At 35.8% G+C, this 12,570-nt stretch overlaps 2 protein-coding genes across 3 annotated transcripts; both read right to left on the reverse strand.

The window, feature by feature from the left end:
• Positions 1–1,726: 1,726 nt before the first annotated feature.
• ftr13 (finTRIM family, member 13) lies at positions 1,727–6,546 on the reverse strand. Its single transcript, XM_087241268.1, has 6 exons — positions 5,868–6,546; positions 5,674–5,769; positions 5,235–5,468; positions 4,966–5,125; positions 4,788–4,850; positions 1,727–4,483 (listed from the first exon to the last, which is right to left on the reverse strand). Exons 1-6 carry the CDS (start codon positions 6,456–6,458, stop codon positions 3,954–3,956), a joined length of 1,674 nt encoding a protein of 557 aa, XP_087097394.1. The 5' UTR covers positions 6,459–6,546; the 3' UTR covers positions 1,727–3,953.
• Positions 6,547–6,792: 246 nt separating this feature from the next.
• On the reverse strand, positions 6,793–11,346 carry ftr14 (finTRIM family, member 14). Of its 2 annotated transcripts, none has more exons than NM_001045270.2 (6): positions 10,638–11,346; positions 10,449–10,544; positions 9,784–10,017; positions 9,511–9,670; positions 8,921–8,980; positions 6,793–8,023 (listed from the first exon to the last, which is right to left on the reverse strand). In NM_001045270.2, exons 1-6 carry the CDS (start codon positions 11,226–11,228, stop codon positions 7,467–7,469), a joined length of 1,698 nt encoding a protein of 565 aa, NP_001038735.2. In that variant the 5' UTR covers positions 11,229–11,346; the 3' UTR covers positions 6,793–7,466. The 2 variants fall into 2 exon arrangements, with proteins under 2 accessions (NP_001038735.2, XP_087096174.1); XM_087240048.2 differs by having other exon boundaries at positions 9,517–9,670; positions 10,638–11,299.
• Between the last annotated feature and the right edge of the window lie 1,224 nt (positions 11,347–12,570).

Genomic DNA, 12,570 nt, shown 5'->3' on the forward strand with positions numbered 1-12,570 from the left:
AATGATTAGGCAAGTTATTGTATAACGATGGTTTGTTCTGCAGATAGTCAGAAAAAAACATTAGCTTAAAAGGGCTAACAATTTTGTCCTTAAAATGGTGCTTAAAAAAATTAATAACTGCTTTTATTCTAGCCGAAATAAAACAAATAAGGCTTTCTCCAAAAGAAAAAAATATTATCAGACATACTGTGAAAATTTCTTTGCTCTGTTCAACATCATTTGGAAATATTTAAGATTTAAGAAAAAATTAAAAGGTGGGCTGATAACTCTGACTTCAACTGTATATATATACTTTGATTTATTATTTCACATGGCAGATCCACATTCAATTTGATTAAATTAAATAAACAGGACATTCTATATGAATTATCTTACATAATTTTAATATTGATGGTTATCTCACCTTACAACTAATGTGAAAGTAAAATCAACCAACGAATTGGTAGATCAGATGCATGTTATTTTATCATCTAGATCTTTTCAGAATTTTTTTATTTTCTTTGTTTTATTATAAGCACCTAGAGATGTAGAAGTCATGCTATATAGATTAACATCAAGTATCACAATCAAGGTTAGAAGTCTCATATTATTTGACTGATTTTAACCCTTATGTGCTGTTGGGGATGTTTTCATCTACTCTAGAGGTGATTTTAAGTCCTAATTTGGCCGTAACGTTTTCTTTTTTTCAGCTAGCAGAATGATTTTTGGTGACAAATCTTATTTTCACACATATTTTGGGTAAATGCTTTGAAAGTTTAAAAAGATAAACTCAACAATACACTCAGCAAATGTTCCCTTTCATTATGTTCGGGATGAAAACATCCACTAAATGAAGCTGCTGTAAAAATGCATCAGATAAATTTTTTTTCTATTTTTGTTTTTCATAAATATGTCAATCAATACATCTATCTTAATCAAGTTTAGGAAGTTACAGGATTTTAACTCTTTACTTGCCAAATTCATAAATGACGTCACTGATTTTGTGAAAAAAACACAAAATTACTTATTTTCAATACAAAATGTAATTATGAACTGGTACTGTTTTAACCTTTTGTCACAGTCTTAAACGTGAAAGATTTGTAACAACATTGCCTTTGATGTATTGTTAGTTTTTGTGCAGCATAATATTTTCATTTAATATTTTAAGTCCCCATTGACTTCCATTATAACCAAATTTTTTGATTGCAAAACCATGACAGCATATGATCATGCATTTTTGATTGTTGGTGTTTTTTTTCTGTTGGAAAGAGATCAAATTCGTAATTTTTACTGTTGATCATCAGTTTGCACCATTAACACTTTAGATAGGCCTTTGCAAAAAAAGATTCATTTTAGGTTTTATATGGAGTTATTTGGAGTATACCAGAAAATAACGTGTTTGTATTTGTGTCTGTGAGTGTGTGCGAGTGTGATAGTGACCTTTGCGCACTTACCTTCAAAATGTGAACATCAGCTCTCAGAACTACATAGAGTAAACAAAAACAAAGACTGTGTATTTATGCACGGTGGTAAATTTGAACAGTGCACAAGGGGTAAATTTTTTTTGAACAGGTCATTTTCTACAGCTAATTCAATAAGGATTTTTACATCACACTTCAGTCTGTTCAATGAACAAACGAAGTACAAAATGACTTGTTCAAATAATATAACTCGTGCACTGTTCAAATTTACTTGTACAAAACTAAAGCATGAAGCAATAAAATAATTTATTCAAAACACAGGAGAATCATGACTATTAGTTTAATAATCTCATTAGAAACATGATCTTTATTATGTGCTGTGATAATGCTGTGATGTTGAGAAATTTCTTGGTTATAAAATCTGTGGTCATTGCTCTGTTGTTTTCTATTGGTAATATAAAGTCAAAAAATAAATAAATGTGTAAACAATTAGTTGATTACTTTGTTTGGACGCTTACATTTCGCATTTTGCAATGTACTTTACACGCACCATAGTGAAAAAAGGGAACACATCAGGAAAAACATTTACTCACAAAATCAGACTAGTTTATATTTCGAAAAACTAGAACAAAGTCATTACCAAGACCAGGAAAAATAGGGCTGGAAACACAAACCAAACACATATTCGACAACTGAAAAACAGCAAGGGAAAACAAAATGTGTAAAACACTGAATAATGGCAGAACAAACTCAGGATTACATAATTAGAGTAAAACTACCAAACCAGTGTAATCAGGCTTTGTTGATGATCATAAACTCAGTTAACTCAGACTTTAACTATAAATGAAGGTGGGACATAAGTAGCAAACAGCCAAACAAATGCCATCAAACATAAAGACACTGCTATTGACTTTGTACTGAACGAATAGGAGGAATTTTAAAACATTTAAAGCAGCGACATCAAAGAGAAGATCCTCTTTTATGACAGCTACAAGAAATCATCTTTTTTAAGTGCAAGCGAAATCGACATTAATTTGTATAGTGTACAATGTGTATATATACAGAGACTCAAAAATCTAAGCCCATAGGTCTTAGATATTAATTTTATTTTAATTTTAAACTTACAGTTTTATATCTGTAAGTTTAAATATAATTAAACTAAACAATGGCAATTAAACCAGATTACTGCTTATGTTTAATGGGTTACGGACACAGTACTATACATTTTAATTAACTATAATAAATAATCTTCATTAAAATCACACAATTTTGATTGGCTGAATCTTGGATTGTGATCTCTAATCCAGAACTTAACCTACATGCCCTGTAGGAGGTTAGTGCAGCATAAGTTACCATGGTCTCAGAAAGCAATTAAAGCTCAGCTATCTTAATGAAACATAAACCTGAACTAAACTGGCATTACATATCTGTTTTTGTGGTACAGAAATATTAACTGTTACATAGACTGTAACATTAACTGTACACTGGTGCAGTGTTCTTGTTTCCTGCATTTTTTTACTTATTTTGATTGATCAAATTATGTATAACAGTAAGCTTTAGTTTTGTTTGAGCTTTATTTTATTTTATTTATTTATTTATTTGACATGGACATCACAATTACACTGGACAACCAAATGCATTTGTTTAAGTGTTTTAGCAAACTTGCTAACTCTTAACACCAGTCCACAGGAGGCTTAAAATTGACAAAATAGAAACATAATAAAACATACAAAACATTACAATTCTTTACATAAAATTACTGCAGGCAAAAGCAAAGGCGACATGATCCAACCAACTAACAGTAGACTATTTGTGCAAACACTGCTGTTTTGTTTTTAGCCACTTTTTAAGAGCACTACTAAAAATATTTAGATTACTTTCTGATTTTAAGCTAACCGGTAAATCATTCCACAGTTTGGCTCCCTTTACAGAGAAGACAGATTGACCAAATGAGGTCTTACACTTTGGCACTAGACAGTCACCGTTAGCAGTTGCCCGTGTAACTCTGTGGGAGGTTTGATGCCGATTGATTAGCTTAGAAAACAGGATTGGAACATGATTATTTAAACATTTAAAAAACAATTTAAGATAACTAAATTGAATAAAACTATCAAAATTAAACAGGTTATGTTTAAATAAAACATCACAATGATGCCATCGCATAGGCTTTAAGTCCATAATTTTAACTGCTTGTTTTTAGATTGAGTCAATAGGCTTCAATGTAGTTAAAAAAGCTTGTGACCAAGATGTAATGCAAAACGTCAAGTGAGAGAATATCATTGTGTGCATGTATAATTTTGCAGTGCGATATGTTAAAAACCTTCTTATAAAACGAAAACAGTTTAGACTTGGCTTAACTTTCTTACTTTAATTTTTAACATGACTATCAAATTTTAAATTAATGCCTAGAGTTAAATTTAGATACTAATAAATCGCTATTTCATTACTTTGGACTTATTAAAAAAATATAAGGATTAAATGTGTCAACTGCTGAATTATCAAGAAGCTTGAATTTCTAAAAATATTTTTTTTAAATCATATTTCGGATCATATTTATAATTCACACAATTTCAATTTTGATCCACAAGGATTGTATGAAACTAACTCAAACCCAGGGTAGAGCGGCTGAGTGAATGTGGTGTGAACTCTGTGAATGAGACTCATTGTGTCAGAGACGCTGTAGAAGGACAGAGTTCCTGCACTGTGATCCACATACACTCCTATTCTAGATGAGCTGGACACTAATGGCAGTACGGTGTGTTTTGATTTATGCACAAAAGTGCAAATGGAGCCAGAGCAGAACAAACACCAAGACTGATTACTATATCCAAACTCAGTTCCCTGTCCCTTCCAGCCTATGCTCTTATACGCCACTGATATACCGACCGAACCACTCCACTCAACTTCCCAGTAACAGCGTCCACACACACTCTCTCTACACAACACCTGATGCCAACAATCAAATCTGTCTGGATGATCAGGATACTGCTGGACTGTAGAACTGAGTTCAATCACTCTGTTCCCTTTAGACAGCACCAGATTTTTATTCATTGTGTTTAGATCCAAGAAGAGCCAACAGGTATCTGATGAAAACAACGCAATGTTAAATATTCACAACGTTTCACTGTTATCAAATGTTTTCATCAAAAAATTTTACTAATCAGATAAATAACATCCAGTAAGAAAACATCTAGTAAGATCAAATAGTTGTCATGTATTTTTTCTGTAAAAACGTTAACTGTACATAATAAATTTGCATGCATTGTTTTAATACTGATCTTTAAATATTAAAGACTAAAAGTGTTACATATATATTCAGTCTGATTTAATGAGAACTAAAGTCTGTCTCTTTATGTTTACTGTACATACATGTTTATAGAAACTTACATTGAAGGAACTCCTGATGAGTCTTTGGTTCAGGAGTGGGAGTGGTGCCTTTATAGTCTCTCACTATGCAAACCAACAAATAGTTTTTTAGTAAAAACTGTAATTATGAAATTTTGGTGGGAATTATTGAAATATGCTTCGTCCTCATACATAATGAATATCAGTAATAAAAACTCACTTCTCCAAGTTATCTTTTCTATCTCCTCTCTGCAGAAATGCTCCAGTTTCTCTCTCAGTCGAGACACAGATTTACCAACATCATCAAAAGAGAGAGAAGAGCTGACAGTGATGCTGGATGAGTCTGTAGATCCAGGAGGAGTAGAGAGAGACTGGAAACTCTACACAGACACAACACAAACAGCAGCTAAAGACACACACACATCTGACAGAAACACAATCTCTGCACAACATGCTCTTCCACTGTGCTGTTTGTCAGATCTGTGTTACCTGGAGGAAATGGATGTGATGGTCTGTGTGTGAAAGCTGCTCCAGCTCAGCGTCTCTCCTCCTCAGATCATCAATCTCCTGCTCCAGTCGCTCCAGTCGTCCTTCAGCTTCACTTACTGCAGCCTTTTCCTGATCTCTGATCAGCTGCGTCACCTCAGAGCGGCTTCTCTCAATGGAGCGGATGAGGTCAGTAAAGATCCTCTCAGTGTCTTCCACTGCTGCCTGTGCAGAGCACTGTTAGGACACACAGAGAGAGAAGCAGCAGAATCAGTCATTCACTCAGCTCTTACTGCTGCCTCACACAGCCTTTTCCCCACAGGGGCTTCAGTGGGACTCAAAGTGCTCCAGCACTGGGCTCCTCACTGACAGACTGCAGGACAGTCCTGAATCTCATATAGCTCTTCCAGCAGTCAGCAGTTGATCTTCTGCTAAAACTCACCTTGTGAGACTCTACAGCTGCTCTCAGCTCCTCAAACTCCACCTGTTTCCTCTGGATTCTTTGATGGAGTTTACTCTGGGTTTCCTCCAACTGCCTCTATAGGATTTATAATATTACATGCAACATATTAATAAACTTATTACACTTGAGAATTCAACAAAGAATGTTTCCAAAGAATAGCAAATAGTTCATACATGTTTGTCAGTCCTTTCTGCTGCAGCTGATACAGTGTTGTGGTTTTTGTGTCCATCCATTGTACACAGATAACATATACAGCACTGATCAGTACGACAGAAAACCTCCAGTAGTTTGTCATGTTGAGGGCAGATCATCTCCTGCAGTCGTCCAGTGGCGTCCATGAGATTGTGTTTTTTACTTCTGAAGAAACTCGCGTGTTGCTCAAGATGATTTTGGCAGTAAGAGTTCAGACACATCAGACAGGATTTGACGGCTTTGTTTTTGTCTCCAGTACAAACATCACACTCCACATCTGCAGACTCAGAGTAACACTGAGCAGGACGAGCAGCTTGTAGTTTGGTCTTCTTGAGTTTCCCCACCACTTCAGCCAGCATGGTGTTTTTCCCTAAAGCAGGTCTTGGAGTGAAGGTCTGTCTGCACTGAGGGCAGCTGTAGACTCCCCTCTGCTCATCCTGATCCCAGCAGTCTGAAATACAGCTCATGCAGTAACTGTGACCACAGGGAATGGCCACTGGATCCTTCAGTAGATCCAGACAGATTGAACAGCTAAACTGATCCTGAGCCACTGAAATACTACATTCTGCCATTTTACAGCACAAACTCACAGACAGAAGAGAATACTCAACACTTCGACAACAGCTTAAGTTTCAATTTTTCTGAGAAGAATCACTTCCTGTTTGTGAAAAACGAATCAGCCAGTCATATATAAAACACCACTAGATGACAGTGTTGTACAGAAGATATTCATTATTAGAGACAATCTTAAAATCTGTGATGTTTATTTAGTCTTTTTTTCGTCACTTAACACCTTATTTTAATACTTTTGTGTGCGAAGTGTTGACAATAAATTGTATTTAAAGACAATCATGGGGAAAAATACTTTAAATTTAAAATATGAATAAATAATAACTGAATAGAGAGTCGTGTTTTGACAGTGATGTTTATTTAGAAGCTGAACTCGGGGTTACACTTTTGTCTGTGGTAAAACAGAATTCATCAGGAGAGAAACAAACTCACAATGTGAAAATACACAAAATACAGAGGACTATATTCTTACTGAGGCTGATAAAGTAAAATACAAATTCTACAGAAATACATTTATCTTGCAGTACTACTAAGGATTCTTCTGGCATTTTATATTGGTCAATAATATAAACTAATGATCTATTTTTTTTGCCTTAATAAATGACAATATATGTGTCTTTCAAAACTGATGCAATAATAGCAAATTTTCAGTACAAATAAATCTGTTCCAATAGATCAAAAATTAATACAATAATATAAATGCAAGATCACAATGGCTGTGATATAAAAGCACTGAGAGAATAATTATATATTTCTGCTATTCTTTTAAGATTAAAGTTTAATTTTTTTATCAGAGCACATATAAACAAGAACATGCCTGTGTGAAATCTAGAAACATGCAGTGAGAGTCAGCAGGATATGATTCTGTTCAAAGTGACAAAAGCACAACGTTCATCATTTGACATTTCATATCTTTGCTGGCATTTCTGTTTCTTAATTTGGTGGAGAATTTAGTCTTGATTTATTGATAATAAAACAAAAATGTTTCACAGTTACTGATTTATCACCATCTACATCTTCACATCACTTAGTTTTATTTTTGGCTTGCTTTTTGATAATAGAAAATATAAAGAATTGATCCTAAACCCAGGGTAGAGTGGCTGAGTGAATGTGGTGTGAATGCTGTGAATGAGGTTCATTGTGTCAGAGATGCTGTAGAAGGAAAGAGTTCCTGCACTGTGATCCACATACACTCCTATTCTAGATGAGATGGACATTACTGGCAGTTTGGTGTGTTTGTTATTGTGCCAAAATGAACAACTGGAGTCAGAGCAGGACAAACTCCAGGACTGATCATTACGTCCAATTACACACTCAGTTCCCTCTCCTTTCCTGTTGATGCTCTTATACGCCACTGATATGGACACTCCTCTGCCGCTCCACTCCACCTCCCAGTAACAGCGTCCACACACACTCTCTCTACACAACACCTGAAGCCAACAATCAAACCTGTCTGGATGATCAGGATACTGATTGTCTTTAGAAGTGTATTCAAACACTCTGTTCCCTTCAGACAGCAACAGGTAATTATTCACTGTGTTTGGATCCAAAGTAAGCGGACCGTAATCTGATGAAGACAAAACACATGACTTTTGTTTACAAAAATAAAAATCCACATTTATTTATTTCTTTTACAGTTTGTCATCTCTGGGTTTGATTATCAATGCATATGAATAAGCTAAATTTAATCATTAACATGGGCACATAGAGTAAAACAAGAGAACGAGAACACAAATAGGACATATGCTTAGTCATTTGTAAAGAGATAAATAGATAGATAGATAGATAGATAGATAGATAGATAGATAGATAGATAGATAGATATAGATAGATAGATAGATAGATAGATAGATAGATAGATAGATACATAGATAGATAGATAGAAATTAATTGCCAGTTCATATAATAATTATATGAATATGTAACAAAGTATAAATACTCATAACTGTTATAATACAAATACAACACATATAGCGGCAATATACAGCCAATTTTGTCTTAAAAATTAATTCTATGAGTTTATAAAAATGTAATTTGGCAACAAAAGAAGCTTTACTGGATCATATTTGTGCCACTTTTTATTCAGTTGATCAGTCTGTGTTAGTTTGTGATCTCTAACCCTAGAATAAAACTCTCTCCAGAAAGAGCAGGTTAGCTTTAGTGTAAATTACCATTAAACTTATTTTCTTGAGAACTTGCCTAAGTAAAATCTAAACTTCATGCAACAGGTCTCTGAGCAGAACAACACCAACATAAGCCAGTTATCATTTGATTATTCATGAGTAGTTATAGTTTATTTCCTTCAATTCACAGGTGTTTCAGTAGTGAATCTTTTGAATATTAACTATGACATGAACATGAATGTTCAGCACAGTTCAGTCTGATCTATAATATGTTTTGATGTGTGATAAGGACTAAAGTCTATCTCTGTATGCACAGTATGATGATCTTATTAGAGACTTACACTGGAGGAAGTCCTCACGGGTCTTTGGTTCAGGTTTGGATATCCTGGTTATCTCTCTCACTGTGGAAATCAAAAGAAACTTGTTAGTAAATATTACACAATTATGCAGAATGCACTGTAGCTGTAATTATAAATCATAATAAAATAATTGATATTTTATTTAAATATATGATGCATCCAAAATCGCATAATTCCATACTATATAGTATGTGAAAAAGTTTGCAAGCTGAGTAGTAAGTCTGAATTTATAGTACTGAAAAAAATGAAGCACCCAGATGACCTACTACTTCAGGTGAGGCTCTGAAGAGCACATCCGATGGACACTGTACTATCCCATTAAGCCATGAGAGAAAATATTAATGAGAGTGAAGCGTCATAACTGATGTGGTCATGTGATGATGACAAATGGCAGATGTAGTACATCTGAATTCACTTGATAATACTCAAATTCATACCATATTGAACAACCTTTTCTAATTGTTGTGAAATCAATTCAAATTCAAATGTAGTACCAACTATAGTGATTTTGGACACAGCTATAATTATTTCTGTGTTACAGTACATGACACATATATAAATATAAAGCTTACCTTTACCAGATATCTTTTTTATCTCCTCTCTGCAGAAATGCTCCAGTTTCTCTCTCAGACGAGACACAGATTTACCAACATCATCAAAAGAGAGAGGAGAGCTGACAGTGATGCTGGATGAGTCTGTGGATCCAGGAGGAGTAGAGAGAGACTGGAAACTCTACACAGACACAACACAAACAGCAGCTAAAGACACACACACACACATCTGACAGAAACACAATCTCTGCACAACATGCTCTTCCACTGTGCTGTTTGTCAGATCTGTGTTACCTGTAGGAAATGGATGTGATGGTCTGTGTGTGAAAGCTGCTCCAGCTCAGCGTCTCTCCTCCTCAGATCATCAATCTCCTGCTTCAGTCGCTCCAGTCGTCCTTCAGCCCCACTCACTGCAGCCTTTTCCTGATCTCTGATCAACTGCATCACCTCAGAGCGGCTCTTCTCAATGGAGCAGATGAGCTCAGTAAAGATCCTCTCAGTGTCCTCCACTACTGCCTGTGCAGAGCGCTGTTAGGACACACCGAGAGAGAAGCAGCAGAATCAGTCATTCACTCAGCTCTTACTGCTGCCTCATAGCCTGTTCCCCACAGGGGCTTCAGTGGGACTCAAAGTGCTCCAGCACTGGGCTCCAGGGGCGCAGCTAGGGGGCAGAGAAGTTAGGACGTTTCTAAGGACCCATGCCATTTTGGGGCCCCCAGAGTTACTAATACACCACCAGAGTTACTATTACACCACTCCTAAACCCCCACCCACCCCAACCAAGCCCCACCGATCCCTAACTCCCAGCACCGATACTCGTGACTCAAAATTCTCCCCACCATCCACTCTTCCCTTTCCTTCCCATAGTGGGATCCTCACTGACTGACTTCAGGACAGTCCTAACTGAGTCTCAAACAGCTCTTCCAGCAGTCAGCAGTTGATCATCTGCTAAAACTCACCTTGTGAGACTCTACAGCTGCTCTCAGCTCCTCACACTCCTTCAGTTTCCTCTGGATTCTCTGATGGAGTTTACTCTGGGTTTCCTCCAACTGCCTCTATAGGATTTATAATATTGCAGGCAACATATTAATAAACTTATTACACTTGAGAATTCAACAGAGTGGTTTTAAATAGCAAATAGTTTATACCTGTTTGTCAGTCCTTTCTGCTGCAGCTGATACAGTGTCGTGGCTTTTGTGTTTATCCATTGTACACAGATAACAAATACAGCACTGATCAGTACGACAGAAAATCTCCAGTAGTTTGTCATGTTGAGAGCAGATCATCTCCTGCAGTCGTCCAGTGGCGTCCATCAGATTGTGTTTTTTACCTCTGAAGAAACTCTCGTGTTGTTCAAGATGATTTTGGCAGTAAGAGTTCAGACACACCAGACAGGATTTGATAGCTTTGTTTTTGTCTCCAGTACAAACATCACATTCCACATCTGCAGATTCAGAGTAACACTGAGCAGGACGAGCAGCTTGTAGTTTGGTCTTCTTGAGTTTCTCCACCACTTCAGCCAGCATGGTGTTTTTCCCTAAAGCAGGTCTTGGAGTGAAGGTCTGTCTGCACTGAGGGCAGCTGTAGACTCCCTTCTGCTCATCCTGATCCCAGCAGTCTAAAATACAGCTCATACAGTAACTGTGTCCACAGGGAATAGTTACTGGACCCTTCAGTAGATCCAGACAGATTGAACAGCTGAACTGATCCTGAGCCACTGAAATACTGGATTCTGCCATTTTACAGCACAAACTCACAGACAGAAGAGAATACTCAACATTTCGACAACAGCTTAAGTTTCGATTTTTCTTAGAGGAATCACTTCCTGTTTGTGAAAAACGAATCAGCCAGTCATATAAAAAACACCACTAGATGACAGTGTTGTACAGAAGATATTCATTATTAGAGACTATCTTAAAATCTGTGCTTATTTGCCCTGTTATTTACTTTATCACTAGTTAGCACCTTATTTTAATACTTTTGTGTGTGTGATACTTTGACAATAAATGGGAAAAAATACTTTAAATTAAAAACAAAACAAAACAAATAAATAATAATAACTGAACTGAGAGTTGTGTTCTGTCAGTGATGTTTATTGAGGAACTGCACTCAATGTTACACTTTTGTCTGTGGTAAAACAGAATTCATCAGGAGAAACACAAACTCACAATGTGAAAATACACAAAATACACAGGACTATGGTACTACATAAATACTACAACCTTAAATCAGAATAAGTTGGGACAGTATGTAAAACGCAAAATAAAAAAGTAGTGAATTGACTTTGACTTGTATTTCATTGCAGACAATATGAACACAAAATATTTCATGTTTTGTCTGGTCAACTTAATTTCATTTGTAAATCTTTTCCTGTCATTCCGACACACCAAAAAAAGCTGGGACAGGAGCAGTTTAGGGCTAGTAATCAAGTAAATTGGTTAAATAATGAGTTCAACAGGTCAACAAGTGGTTGTATGATTTGGTACAAAATAGAGCCCAGAGACTTACACTGGAGGAACTCTTCACTATGGAAATCAACAGATACTTGATATTATTAGTTCATTTTCTTTTCGGCTTAGTTCCTTTATTAACTCACGGACAATTTAGCTTACCCAATTCACCTGTACCGAAGAGCTTAATCGTAAATGCTGATGGACTTGAAAGAGTTTAATCTATTCAGAAACATAATGGATATGAAAATGTTATTGCAGTGCTTTGCAACTCCAGTTAACTGCCGAGAGAACAGTCTAGCTGTATCCTGATCAGACAGTTTAGATAGCTGGCTCCAGACATTAAAAAAGTGTGTGTGGATAGTCTTACTGGAAGGCTGAGTTAAGTGGTGTCTGAATCATCTGAAATGATTAGATATTTGCTAAATACACTCAACATAAAAAAGTACTACAGAAATAATTATTTAACTGTAAACATTCCCTTACCAGATATTAACTCATAAAGATAGAAAATCTGTGTTCTGTTCAACACAAAAGACAATATTTTGAATAAAGCCTGAAACCTGTCACTATTGACATATGTAGTTTTTTTTTCTACTATGGAAGTCAGTGGTTACAGGTTTCCAGTTTT

Source organism: Danio rerio, chromosome 2 (assembly GCF_052040795.2).
Source record: "Danio rerio strain M-AB ecotype USA chromosome 2, GRCz13ab, whole genome shotgun sequence".
NCBI lineage: Eukaryota > Metazoa > Chordata > Actinopteri > Cypriniformes > Danionidae > Danio > Danio rerio.

Excerpts from the sequence above, each read along its gene's own strand:
- ftr13 (XM_087241268.1), bottom strand. The coding sequence starts at position 6,458 with ATGGCAGAATGTAGTATTTCAGTGGCTCAGGATCAGTTTAGCTGTTCA. Across the intron at positions 5,469-5,673 it reads CAGCTGTAGAGTCTCACAAG|TGCTCTGCACAGGCAGCAGT; the intron begins GTGAGTTTTAGC and ends GTGTCCTAACAG. Across the intron at positions 5,126-5,234 it reads ATCACATCCATTTCCTCCAG|AGTTTCCAGTCTCTCTCTAC; the intron begins GTAACACAGATC and ends GTGTCTGTGTAG.
- ftr14 (NM_001045270.2), bottom strand. The coding sequence starts at position 11,228 with ATGGCAGAATCCAGTATTTCAGTGGCTCAGGATCAGTTCAGCTGTTCA. Across the intron at positions 10,018-10,448 it reads CAGCTGTAGAGTCTCACAAG|CGCTCTGCACAGGCAGTAGT; the intron begins GTGAGTTTTAGC and ends GTGTCCTAACAG. Across the intron at positions 8,024-8,920 it reads CCGTGAGGACTTCCTCCAGT|ATTACGGTCCGCTTACTTTG; the intron begins GTAAGTCTCTAA and ends TGTCTTCATCAG.